This window comes from Carettochelys insculpta, chromosome 3 (genome assembly GCF_033958435.1).
Source record: "Carettochelys insculpta isolate YL-2023 chromosome 3, ASM3395843v1, whole genome shotgun sequence".
Lineage (NCBI taxonomy): Eukaryota > Metazoa > Chordata > Testudines > Carettochelyidae > Carettochelys > Carettochelys insculpta.
In genome coordinates, this window is record NC_134139.1 from 75,726,579 (window position 1) to 75,739,376 (window position 12,798).

General features: G+C 42.6%; 1 protein-coding gene across 4 annotated transcripts in view; it reads left to right on the forward strand.

Moving 5' to 3' along the window:
- The window catches only part of TARBP1 (tRNA guanosine 2 -O-methyltransferase TARBP1), a 91,376-nt gene that overhangs the window by 23,326 nt on the left and 55,252 nt on the right, over positions 1-12,798 (forward strand). For all 4 annotated transcript variants that reach the window (XM_074990148.1, XM_074990150.1, XM_074990149.1 and 1 more), the window contains exons 8-11: positions 1,586-1,682; positions 7,021-7,110; positions 9,662-9,800; positions 12,604-12,700. In XM_074990148.1, the coding sequence (XP_074846249.1) occupies positions 1,586-1,682; positions 7,021-7,110; positions 9,662-9,800; positions 12,604-12,700 (423 nt within the window). The remainder of the gene's footprint in view (positions 1-1,585; positions 1,683-7,020; positions 7,111-9,661; positions 9,801-12,603; positions 12,701-12,798) is intronic.

A 12,798-nucleotide genomic window follows, 5' to 3' on the forward strand; every position in this document is an offset into this window, starting at 1 on the left:
AATCTGCCCAACACTTTCAGAAGATGAGCCTGGCAGCTTAAATTGGTAGCTTTGCTAGACACAAAAATGTCTGACTAGAACTGGACTGAATAGAAATACTGGATTTATGCTTTATATTACAACAATCTGTAACCCACTTAATCCTTCCCAGCTGCTGCTTTCTCATCTCTTTTCCCTTCCCTCCCTGTGGCTGAAGGGATGTTAATAGAACATTTCACCTTAAACGGTCCATTGAAATATACGTTAACTTTTTATGCCATGCAATCTGTTCAGACCTTGTACTTAGAAGTGACACTCTAAGATTGTCTGTCTCCACAGCTATATTATACAGTTGTGCTGTTGTAGGAATGCTTGTGTGTGTTTTCCCCCCCCTCCCCCTTTGAGCAATGGAAGTTTTGCTGACATAAGTGCTACTGGCCTTAGTTTCTCAGGTCTGAAGAAAAGCTCTGCATTAAGCTCGAAAGCTTCTCACCACTAGAATTTGGTCCAATAAAAGGTATTACCTCACTCACCTTGTCTCTTTAATATCCTGGGGCCAACACAGGTACAACTACAAGGCATACTTTCTAGCACAAATTTTTGTTTGTCAGAGGCTTTGACTCAGGACAGAGACATCTTTATTGAGTAAGCTTATGCACTTTGTTGTATTTAAGAATATAAGCACATCAGTAAATTAAGCAGCATTAAATAGGTGTAGCTAGCAACATTCTGAAAGAAGATCACATTTAAGGTGAATGTGAGGTTCAAACTGTGAAACTTGTGGGAAATTTTTCCTCCCATGTTTGTCTTGGTTGGTTCCCTAGGTTGGCCCATAGAGTCAGGGAGATTGGAGCCAGGATGGCAGATCCTCTCCTCATCCCCCACTCTCTAAATGTTCCTTAAGGTTAAGGTCTCTTTTCCTCCACATCGAAAACTTATGCCCAAATTAATCTCTTAGGCTATATCTAGACTGCAGGTTCTGTCAACAAAATTTCTGTCAACAGAAGTTTTGTTGATAGAGCATGTGTCTGCACTGCGAATCCCTTGGAAGAGATCTACTGGTCACGAGAGTTCTGTTGATATCCCTGTACACCTTGTTCCACAAGGAAGAAGGGATGTCTTGACATCTGATAATACAAGTGTATATGAGATTGCTGTTAAGATTTTGTGCTATAGTGAGAATTTAATGTAGTCTGGGAACATGTTGCTTTTCAATATCTGTTAGAGATGTCAGTGAATGAAAGCCTTATGAATTGCTGGAGTGTATGACCAGCAGTTTTATAGGGAATAGAGACTTCCCTCAACTTTTCATTTCTGTGCTTTTCAGATTTTGGTGGGGTTTGTCCTTAGGCAATCTTAGTTGTCACTAGACAGAAATTATTTTGTGTTTTATTTAGAAATGTAACCCTTCTTGTTATTTTAGATTGTATCTTCTGTGGAGGAATTGTATAATCTTGTATGTTTAGACAGTACAGAACACATTCTGACTGCTCCTGCAATCTTAATATATGGGTAACTACAGTTAAAATGTAGATGGTAAATACATATTTTAAGAGCTGTTGCTTATTCTGTTTATAATTGAAGATGCATATTTATACATTTACAGAGATGTCCTGCAGTGTACAATGATAACACATCAGATTCTGTTGCGGGGAGCTGCTCAGTGTTTTCTTCTTCAAACAGCTATCCATTTGACAGATGTAGTAAGTTCCTCTTTTTTTCTAGTGTAATAGTTTATTTTTAGAGAAGATAATGGAATATGTAAGTGCTGCTGAATAGGATATGAAGCAGCTGATTTTACTGCATTTGTAATTCTGGCAGTGTCCATTTTAAAAAAAAAATGTGTTTTCAGTGAGGTAGGTGTGTATGTGATTGTGCTAATAATTCTTTTAACTTAGCTTTTCATATGAAACAACTTGATCATTTTTGTTCTGCATTTCATTTTCAGTACTTTATTGGTGGTAATATTTGTGTTACTGGAATGCCTAGAATCTCTAGTCATGGACCCAGGATTCTGTTTTGCTAGGTGCCCGACAAGGCAAGCACTTACTTAACAATTTAAATGTAATATTAAAGAGACTTTCAAAACCACATACGAGACTTAAAAATGATATTTAACATGTTAGCATAGTAGCTTAATAGTAAGGTTAAAATACCCCTTTCATTTTAAAATCATTAATATCAGTTGTCTAATTCTCAAATTATTTTGTGGGACTGAATTTTTCTCATCCTCTATGTTGAACCAGAAGGAAATCCTTCCTCTCTTCCCCCAGTATTATCACGATAGTTTGTCTGGGTTCTTTTAAGCCATGATATGTAGTTAAAAATGTCAAATGATTTTGGTGCTTTGGATAGCCCGAAAAACTTTCTTGATTAGTTTCAAACTTGACATCAGACAAAACTGGTTTTTTTATCTTATTTGGTAAAATTCATTAGAATTCCTGGATAAAGACTATATAGAACTCCAGTTAAGGCTGAATATATATCAATAAATACGTTGAATTGTTTCAAAATGAAGCAATGTAAAGCCAGGAAATCCAGACTTAGTCTGCATCTATACTATGACCTAAAATGGATTTTATTCAAATCGATTTTTTAACTCTGAGTTTTATCAATTCGATTTTGAGCATCCTCATCTTCCCTCATATGCCCCACAAAATTAGCTTACTGCTGCCACACAAAAGTTGCCAAAATCAACTGTTGCAGCAGTATATTGTGGGAACTTATCGCACAGTTCTCTGAGCCCCATAGCATTCTGGCTATTTTCACTGGTGCAGCATGGGAAAAAAAATGCCCCGTTAGTGGCTGTGGGTATCTGATGACATCTTCACACGTTTCATTTCCCTAATTTCCCTGCCATGTGTTAACCAAATGTCCCTTTTTCCAGGTGGAATCTGGCTTGCCTGTATAAGAGAGATGCATTTTATAGGGGAGGGGAGTAGTACTAAAGTGCTTAGGAAGGGTTAGAAAAAAAGATTTTGGGTTTCCCAACCAAAAGGGTTTTCAAAACGGGATGCAAAAGTACTGGGTCTTTAGAGGCTTGGGTCTGGATTTAGATGTCCTGGTAAAGATGATACTCAGATCAATTATTTTGTCTCAAAGGCCAGCTACTGTAGTGACAAATTTCTGAGTGTGCCTGAACAGCAGAGCTACAAGCTGCTGCGCAAATAGCCTTGAACTGACTCCTGTCCGGCCAGTGTGCTACATGACACGCCAGGAGGGAGCCTGAGAGTCCCTGGGCTCTTAAGGAATCATCTGGAGGGGCCCCAAGAACCAGCCCAGAGCACCTAAAGGCAGGTCCCTCCTGGACTGGGTGAAAGATGTTGACCCTCCTGGACCTGTGGGACAAGGAGGATCTATTCCAAGACCCCAAGGTAAAGTGCCGTAATGCCGAAACCTACACCGGATGGCCACCTCCTGACGCAGCTTGAAGGATGTCCAGGTGAAGGTGAAGGAGGTCCAGCAGGACTACATCTGTGCCCAGTATGCTGGCCGACACTCGGGGGCAGGAGCTGCTAAGTGCATCTGGATTTAGACCTCCTGGCAAAGAAGATCCTTAGAACAAGAATTTTTTTAAGTAGACATGGGCACTGCACTGAAAATGCAATGTATCATTGGATCAGTTATGACTGACTTGGTTGCTTGATGACTCTCTGGAGCAGGACCCACCACCTGCTCCTATTATTATTGGACCCAGGCTTGGCTCTAGGTTTAGGCCTGGCAAAGAAGACCCTTAGATCAAGAATTTTCATCATTGTAACCACTGCGAAACCTGGAAATGCATGTCTAGGCATACACTGAAAATGCATTGTATCATAAAATCAGTAATGGCCCTGGATGGCAAAAAGACCACCGACGGTAGCCAGCATTGAAAATCATGACTGCCCAGGGAAACTTCCTCCAAGGGGCTAAAAGACCCCTGACTCCAGCCAGCCCTGAAAATTGTGACCATTCAGGGCAGACTTCCCCCGGGCAGCTAAAAGACCCCTGACTATAGGTAGTCCCTTGGCCTTTGGGTAAAGCCCATACAAGAATTTCCTCTGAGAGGACAGCCACTCTAGTAACAAAGCATTATCTTCTGTTGCCCGAAAATCATGTCTGCCAACGGAGACTCCCGTCTGGCAGCCAAAAGACCCCTGACAACAGCCAGCCCCCGAAATTTGTGACCACTGAGGGAGACTTCTCCTGGGTGGCTAAAACACCCCTGAATAGCGGACACCATCCCTGCCCCATTGTCAGAGCTGCTGAGGGAGACTTTCCCCAGCTGGCTACAAGACCCTCAACGTGCACAAGCTGCCTGGCACCTTGCACAGCACATCCTTTTATTGGTTTGGGGTCAAGCCACGTGATGCGGCTGCGCACGGGAAAGTTCCAGACTGCGCGACACTTCCGGGGGAGGGAAGGGAGGGAATGTTTGGGTCAGGATAAAATGTAAACAGCTGAAAAGAAGTTTTTTGTCCAAGAACGACTCCCACCCACAGACTAGCTGCCATGTGATGCAGGTGAGGGAAAGTTCCAGAATACGTGGTGCCTTTCGGGGAGGGAAGGGAGGAGATGTATGGAGCCGGACAACATGTAAACAGCTGAAAAGAAGTTTCTTGTCTGATCAGACAAGCACGACCCCTACCCACAGCCTAGCTGCCACATAGTGCAGAGGTGGGAGGGAGTGGGCAGTGTCTGGGCCCAGGCAGTGGCTGGTGTCTGGCACTGGGCAGGGCAGAAAAAAAAGGCAGATAGCAGAGGTAGAAACAGAACCACAAACCCCACAGCCGCACTAGTAGCAAAGAAAGAAAGAGATTTTTCAGCCTCTCATGACCCTACAGCCACGGGCTTCCAGGTGCCTAACTGAAATGGTCTTCCTGTTGCCCAATTCCTCTGCACTTGAGAGCAGTGGAGATGGAAGAGGCCAGAGTGGAGAACTGTGGGGCACATACAGGATACCTCTGGAGGCTAATGAATTTGATTTAAAGACACGACGCTTCCTCATTACTCTTCATTCAGAATTTTAAATTAGAACTGAACGCGCCACCCATCAGGTTACTACGATACTATGACATAGACATTCTGCAATTTTAGTGCATCATAAATCAAGCTAATGGAATTCACAGTGCAGACAGGCACTTGGTAAAATCGGACTAAATGACTTAAAATCAATATTATCTCATAGTATATACATAGCCTTAATGTTACACTTAAAAGAAATCCAAATGTAAGTAGAAGCTGCTTCTCCTCATCTTCAAGGCTCTGTTTCTGTTCCTTATCTTTTTTTTTTTTGTCTCATTACATTGTCCTCACTTTCTTTGCCATCAAGTGATAATAGACCTGATTGCTTGTTTACCCTTTGATAAGTGTTTCTCTGCTTTTTTCACTTACACCAGCAATGTTTGCATTCTCCTTGAACTGATCAGAAAACCCTCAAGACTCATTCCTTTTGTGAAACTTACAAGACATTGGCCAACTAAACAGTGGATAAATAGGCTGAGGGGCAGTTGAGTTGAATTTATGTGTTTTAATTAAAACAAAAAAAACCTTGATTTATATTATATATAAAACTTATATTATATAAATATATACTTTGATTGTATCCCTCTTTGCCACAATTCATGTACCTTCCTTTCTTGATTACAAACTCTTTGGAGTAGGGAATATTTTTCTTCAAGGACAATGCATAGTACATTGTAAAGACTATTACTACTCAATACAGATTGAATTTGTCTAATCTGGCAAATCTCAGGTTAATGTGATTCTGAAAGGTGGGGAGCTGGCGCCTGGCTCAGGGCTGGCTGCCACTCAGGGAGCTGGGAAACTGACCAGAGCCGCAGTGCTGGTCAGTTTTCTGGCTCCCCAGCATGGCAGGCAGCCAAGAGCCAGGCTCCAGCTCTCCACCACTCAGAGGAGTGGGGAAACTGACCAGGGCTGCTGCACTGCTCAGTTTCTTGGTTCCCCTGAGTGGCAGGCAGCTGGGAGCAGGCAGCAGCTCCCCATCTCTCGCTGCGCTGGTCAGTTTCCTGGCTCCTGTCAGGCAGCAGCCCAGAGCTGAAGAAATGGGTCTGCCCCAGGAAAGCTCATCACCTAATAAATAGTGACAGAGAGGAAGCCGTGCTAGTCTATACACTATCAAAACAAAAAGCAGTCAAGTAGCACTTTAAAGACTAGCAAAATAGTTTATTAGGTGAGCTTTCGTGGGACAGACCCACTTGGGTCTGTCCCACGAAAGCTCACCTAATAAACTATTTTGCTAGTCTTTAGAGTGCTACTTGACTGCTTTTCACCTAATAAATTATTTGGTTAGTCTTTAAAGTGCTACATGACTCTTTGTTTGTTTTATCTCCATATGAGTACATCAGATTGTAAAAAATGAGGTGTGTCCTGATAAAGTTATGTTAGGGACTGAAAAAGTCAAGAAATATATATCTATGTTAAGTTCACATTCCTGTGGTAATAAATTGGGAGAAAAAAGGAAAAGATATTGTGATGGGGTTCAGGGGTCCCCCTGCACTGCACCCCGTCCGCTGGCAGGAGTGACTCTCACTCAGCAGGTACAACAGAAGGTTTATTAGGCAACAGATGCCCAGTTTCTTACAGAAGCGACAGTACAGCAGCCAGAGACAGTCCTTCCAACCTGTCCTGGGGAGAAGGCCCCGAGGGGTGCCCCTCTGGGGTGTAGCTTTCCCCATCCTCAGGCTGGCTTCCTTCCAGCTCCTCTTTCCCTAGCTTCCTAACTGCTGCCCCCGATTCAAAAACCCAGCTTAGCTCCTCCCTCCTCTTTGTTCAGGGCGGAGGTGTTACCTGCCAGTTGTAGCCCCAGGGTCATCCTTAGCCACTGGGAGCTGCTGCTTGCATCAGACACCCAGCCTGACTCACACATGCACTCCCCCAACTCCATCACAGATATATATTTAATTATTAATTTTATATATTTAATTATTGAAACATTTGCTAGATGAGAACAAACTCTTTTCATTTTCACACTAAAATATTAAGAGGGACGTGTGTGTGTGTGTGTGTTGGGGACTAATGAACTTTACATAATGTCTTTAGGAAAAAGTGTCACTTCCAGAGATTTCAAGTTTTCTCATGTCTCTTAGACCAGAGGAGTCCTTGAGCAGAGGCACAATACTATGGATGGAGGTGAGAACTGAAAATATTGCTAGTATTGTTTTTAATAGAAATGTTCTGTAATAGACTGTATTGATTTATTGATATTAGTTATAGCTTTTGTTTTAATTCTCCAGTGCTTTATTCATGTGAACTAATTTTTAGTCTCTTTTGCACTGGCACATCTGGAGCTTCTGGCACTGAGTACTAATTGATTTGTGCTTTGTACCTGGACCTTGTAACATGTAACACTTAAGGGAAAGGATTAATTTTAACCCTTACCCTACTATCCAGCAGGTTATTAATCTGAAGATTTTAATGTACACCTCCACTGTGTGCAAAGGAAAGAAGGGGAAAGTTGTTTTTGAACTTTCTCCTGAGGGCAGAGTTTCTATTGCACTTTAAAGAGCTGAAGCTAAACTTTTATGGGACTTGCATGCATGTCCTGCTTTGCTGTACCATTCTACAGAGAGGGCACATGAGCTAATCTTGCAACTTTTGTGTTTAGTCATGTCCTACTGAAAATCAGAATCACTTCTCAAATTTAGACTTTTGGTGCATAAATGTTTGTTCTGTAAGAGACTTCCAGGAATCCTTAGTGTCAGTCTGCCTTCTCCCTTGCCATTTCCTTGGGGATTAAGGGAGCATTTGGGAAACTTGTATGAGTATCAGTAGTATTTCCCCATCAGGGATCCTTGCTACATTAGATCACTGATAACTTTGTGGAGAGAGTGAAGCAGGACTTTTTATGAGATTTTTAGAGTCATGATTAGGGCATCTCTCTCTGTTTTTATTAATGATTCAAGATGGATGTAAAATTCTTGGCTGAAGCTGCCCTTCAAGCAGTTATTTCTATACTATGGGTTTTTTTTGTCCTTCATTCTTGGTACTTCTCCCCCATACCACCCCTGCTTGCTGCTGTTCAGAAGTTACAAGATTGCTGGATATTGCATTTGCTGGAGTAGTAAACTGTTTAGTCTTATCTTTAAATTTCATTCTCTTCAGTATGATTGTCTGATGTACATGGCTTTTCTTTTAATAGTTTTGAAAGTATTTCTGAGCCAATGGGTATCTAGTAGCCTCTTAAAGGATCAATATTTGGGAACCAGAAATTGCATGAGAACTCCCTCTAATATTCACGTGTGTTTCAAAACCCAGCATTTACAAGAATGAAGCCCTTTGTACCAAAAAGAAGGCAAATTTGCTTGAAAGATTAATTTTTTCTTTCCATTGTAAATTTTAACTCTAAAAATACACATATAGCACAAACTTTAAGGGGCATATGCGGGCACGGAGTTAAAAATTTTAGTGAAAAGAAAACAGAAGAAATAATCTTTGGACTTTAGAACATTGTCTGAAAAAGTAGATACACTCATCCCTCGCTCTATGAGCACAATTGGTTCCCAACTTTGTGCTTGAGGGCAAAAACTCATAAGAGGGACACTAAATTCTCATTAAAATGCATGTAAAAGTCTCTGACTGGTTCCTAGAGCTCAGTGGAGGAGTGGCAGCAGGTGGTGCTGCTTTTGGAAGACAAGCGAACCTTTGGTTTTGGGGTTGGAAAAGATTAAAGGCTGGGAGCAGTCTGGGGCCATGAGTGGGAGGGAGGGTTAAAACCTAGTGGCTGGTTGGGGCCGTGGGGTTGGTGGGGGTTCAGGCTGCTGAAGATTGGGTGTGTGGTCTGGTGCGGGAGGGTGGGGAGGCAGGCTGCGGCGGTTAGGTCTACCGGGCTGGTGGGGAGGGGAGGCGGGGGCGCATGTCAGGCTGCCATGGGGCCGGCAGAGGGCGGGAGGGGTCATGGTGCCTTGGGGCTGGCTTAAGTGTGGGGTCAGGCTGCTGCAGGGCCGATGGAGGGCGGGGGGGTGTCAGGCTGCTGTGGGGAGGGCAGGGGTTGTTAAGCTGGTGCAGGGCTGGCGGGGAGCAGTATCAGGTTGCTGCGGGGCCGGTGGAGGGCGGGGCAGTATCAGGCTGTCGTGGGGCCGGTGGAGAGTTGAGGGGGGGTCAGGCTGCCACAGGGCCAATCTGTGGGCCCACATGGGGGTTAAGGCTGCTGCAGGTTGGGGCTGCGAGGCCAGTGGCGAGGGGCAGGCTGCTGCGTGTGAGGGTTGCGGAGTGGGGAGGTTCAGGCTGTGACAGGTTGGGGCTGCGGGACCGGCGGGGGGTGGTCAGGCTGTGGTGGGTTGGAGCCACGGGGCGGGGGTTAGGCTCATGTTAGTGGGGGGAGTTCACTTGTAGAGTGAACAAAGGTAAGTAAACATGTCCTGCATTTAAGTGAGTACTTGTAAGTAAAGTACTCATTTAATGAGGGATGAGTGTATAACAGCATGTGGTGGTACCACACAATCATTACAATCATGAAGTAATGATTCAGCTCAGCATCTGTTTTACTCTTAAACAATCACAGGAGTCTTTTCTTTATACAGATGCATGTGTGGAAAAAGGAAGGAACTTGGAATTTTGAAAATACATTATGTATGCAAACATGTACACATCTGGAGAATTTAAGTATTGTGCCAGATTATTTTTTTTCTACATAATCTACGTAGGCAGAAGTGTTTAAAATAGTATCATTTATTTCCTTTAGGTTTGCAGTTGGCTGTGTACTCATGACAGATTCTTCAGAAAGTTCACAAACTGCCATGGTGGACGTCAAGTAAGATCTTCATTGAGTGTATATGTATGTACTTTAGTGGAAGATTACCTTAAAGCACCTGCATCCAAAAGTAAGTTAAGTTAATCTTTATGAATTAATAGCCCCTAAATGCAAAAATCAGAGTTTAGTGCTATAACAAGCTCAATGTCTTAAACTGAAATATGTAAAATTAAGGATTCTTCTTTGAGTGATGTCCCCGTGGGTGCTCCACTGCAGGTGTCGGGCTCATCCGGCGCCACAGATCGGAGATTTTCATAGTGGTGGTCAGCTGGCCCACGTGTGGCTGGCACATTGCGATGTTCGTGCCTTTTTGTGCATGTACATGGTCTGGCTCCAACCAGTACATCTCAGCTGCCTTCCTCCATAGACAGAGTGAACAGTTCTCATCAAGATCACCTGTTGAAAGTTTTCTCAATTTTTTTCTCTAATATTAGTTAGTTGATAGTTGTTAGTATTCAGTAGTACTTTGTTAGTAGCTGTTAGTTAATGTTCCGAAAAAAAAAAAAAAAATGCTGGGATATCCGGGGTTCAAAAAGTGTGATGCCTGTCGTGAGGCTATGCTAGTCTCAAATGGCCATTTGTCTTGCATTTGATGTTTAGGCGATGGACACGTACCTCAGATGTACCCTCACTGTTCTAAGTTAACTGCTAGAGCCCTCAGAGACAGGGAGGTACTACTCGGAAAGATTTTATTTGATAAGGCTCTTCAGCTGACAGCTCCTGTAGGTTCCGTTTCCTCTCAGAAGTGACGAGCCTCTTTGCCAGGCTCAGCTCCTCTAAAAAAGATAAGAATGTTGCCCACTCAGTCTTTGACATCCTTATCTAGGAGCAGACCAAGTGACAAAGATAAAATTGGTGCTGTCCCATTTCATTCTAAAGAGGCTGGATGTCAAAAATTAAAAAGATGTTAACCCTGGTGCCAACGTCAAAACTGCCCACGGAACCGAGAGAGACACCAGCACCAGCAGCACTGACTGCAAAGCCTGTGGCACTGACTACTAAGGAAGTGACACCGACTTTATCGGCACCAACTACTGTGTCATCGCTGCAAACCTTGGCACCAACTGGAACTGCCTCTTCCTTGGTACCGAGAAAAGCCTCTTCAAAATCTACAAGGCATCATATGTACAATACTGCAGAAAAACATAAACTTTTGGAATTATCTGAATTAAGTGCTTGATTTGTAACTTCATTGTTACACTAGCACTAATACTTTAGTGCATTTAATGTCCTTGTTTGCTTTTTTCCCAGGCTCCATTTAGAAAAGGAAAAAATACGGAGCTATTCAAATTGCATAGTTTACAAAATCCACAGCTTTCACTAACAGAATTTAAAGTCTGGGACTGATTATTTGTGGAGACACTAATGTGCTTTCTTATCCTTCGAACTTGTAGCTAAAAACTTTTTGCACATGGTGCTTGCAAGTGATTAGGATTTTTGAATTTAGTCTTCACCGTGTTGTACAGATGAATTTATCAATCCTTTTACCAAAAGAAGCATGCAGTTCAATACATGTGTGCGTATCGTGTGAGAACAGAGCTAAATTCTGAACAATCATCTTCCTCAGTCCCATTTAAAATATTCATAATTCTTTATAAGAAATGTCTTTCAAACTTGTTTATTTATAAAGCTTCAATTTTTATATAGCACCTATCACAATAGTATTTAAGTACAATAGACCCCCAACTTATGCAAGGGTTTTGTTCTTGTGCAACCCCACGTAAGTTAATATTTGTGCCACTTGGGAGAGCCATGAAACTGACCAGCGCAGGAGCACCGTTCGCTTTCCTGTCTCCTGTGAGTGGTAGGCAACTGAGAGTCTGGCTCTGGGCTGCCCATCCCTCACAGGACAGGGAAACTGACCAGCATTGATGCGCTAGTCAGTTTCCCTGTTCCTGTTGGGGTGAGAGCCTGACTCTTGGCTCTGCCTCCCCATTCCTGTTGGGGGCATTAGCCAAGAGTCAGGCTGCCATCCCAACAGGAGCAGTTTCCCCGCTCCTGTCAGGGGCAGCAGCTTCTCCTGTCAGTGGTGTCAGCCAAGATTCAGGCTCTCATCTGCTCTCGCTGACAGGAGCGGGGAAACAGACCAGGGCAGCAGTTCCCTGGCTCCAGCAAGTGGAGGGGAGCTAGGTGTATTCAGGAATTTGCTTTAGAGTTTCAGGTCAACTAACTTACAGAAGAGTTCCTTGTTAATTTATGTAAACTGCAGCTCAGGTTGTAAGCAGCATGATGAGAAAATTATGCTGTCAGGTATGGCTCTACTTGTGCACTGGATCACCAAAGCATTCTTCACTTTTTGAAGTCAAATTCTTTCTAAAATGACAGCTCTTAGACATTTTTGTAGCAAATAGGTGTAAGATTGGTATAAGTGGTCTTTGTATCAATATAAGTGATCAATTGGGAGAAAAAAATTCAGTTTAACTTAATGTATTCCTTTCTTTTGGAAGGATGCATCTTGTTCTGTCTGAAGCTTCTGGCTGGTAGAACAACTGGGATTTTCAAGGGTCTATTGGCTGACTCCTTTAAGCACCTGTGAAAATTGCAGCCTCTTTTTTTAAAAAAATGTTTGTTTGGGACTTACTGTTAAAGAACCAAAAATGTAGCCTAAAATGTATGTTAAACAAAAGGCTGGTAGAAGCTTTCTTCTGTAGTAGGTAGGGGAAGAAGATGAAACCGATTTAATTTAAATTTATGTAAAAGAATACTAAGTATTCATTATTAATATCTGTTATTTTGTACCTTGAATTCATGAATCATTTACATTTCACTGCCTGCTGTTAATAGGATTAGAAACCTACATTAACATTTAAAATAACCATACTGTGATTTTTTTTTTTAAACATCATGAAAAATTTTAAATTCTCTTTAATTAGAAGAAAACTGCTTTATGCCTGACTCGTTTGAAGCCAAGCTTGTTGCTACAATGATTGTGCTGGCTGCAGATGTGGAGGAGATGAAGAATAAACTCAGGCAAGTAGGAATCTTATGTTTTCCATCAGTTTTTTTGGGGAGGGCCTGTTCTAAAATTTTCTGACATCAGTGGAAGGAATCCTGTTTACTTCACTCAA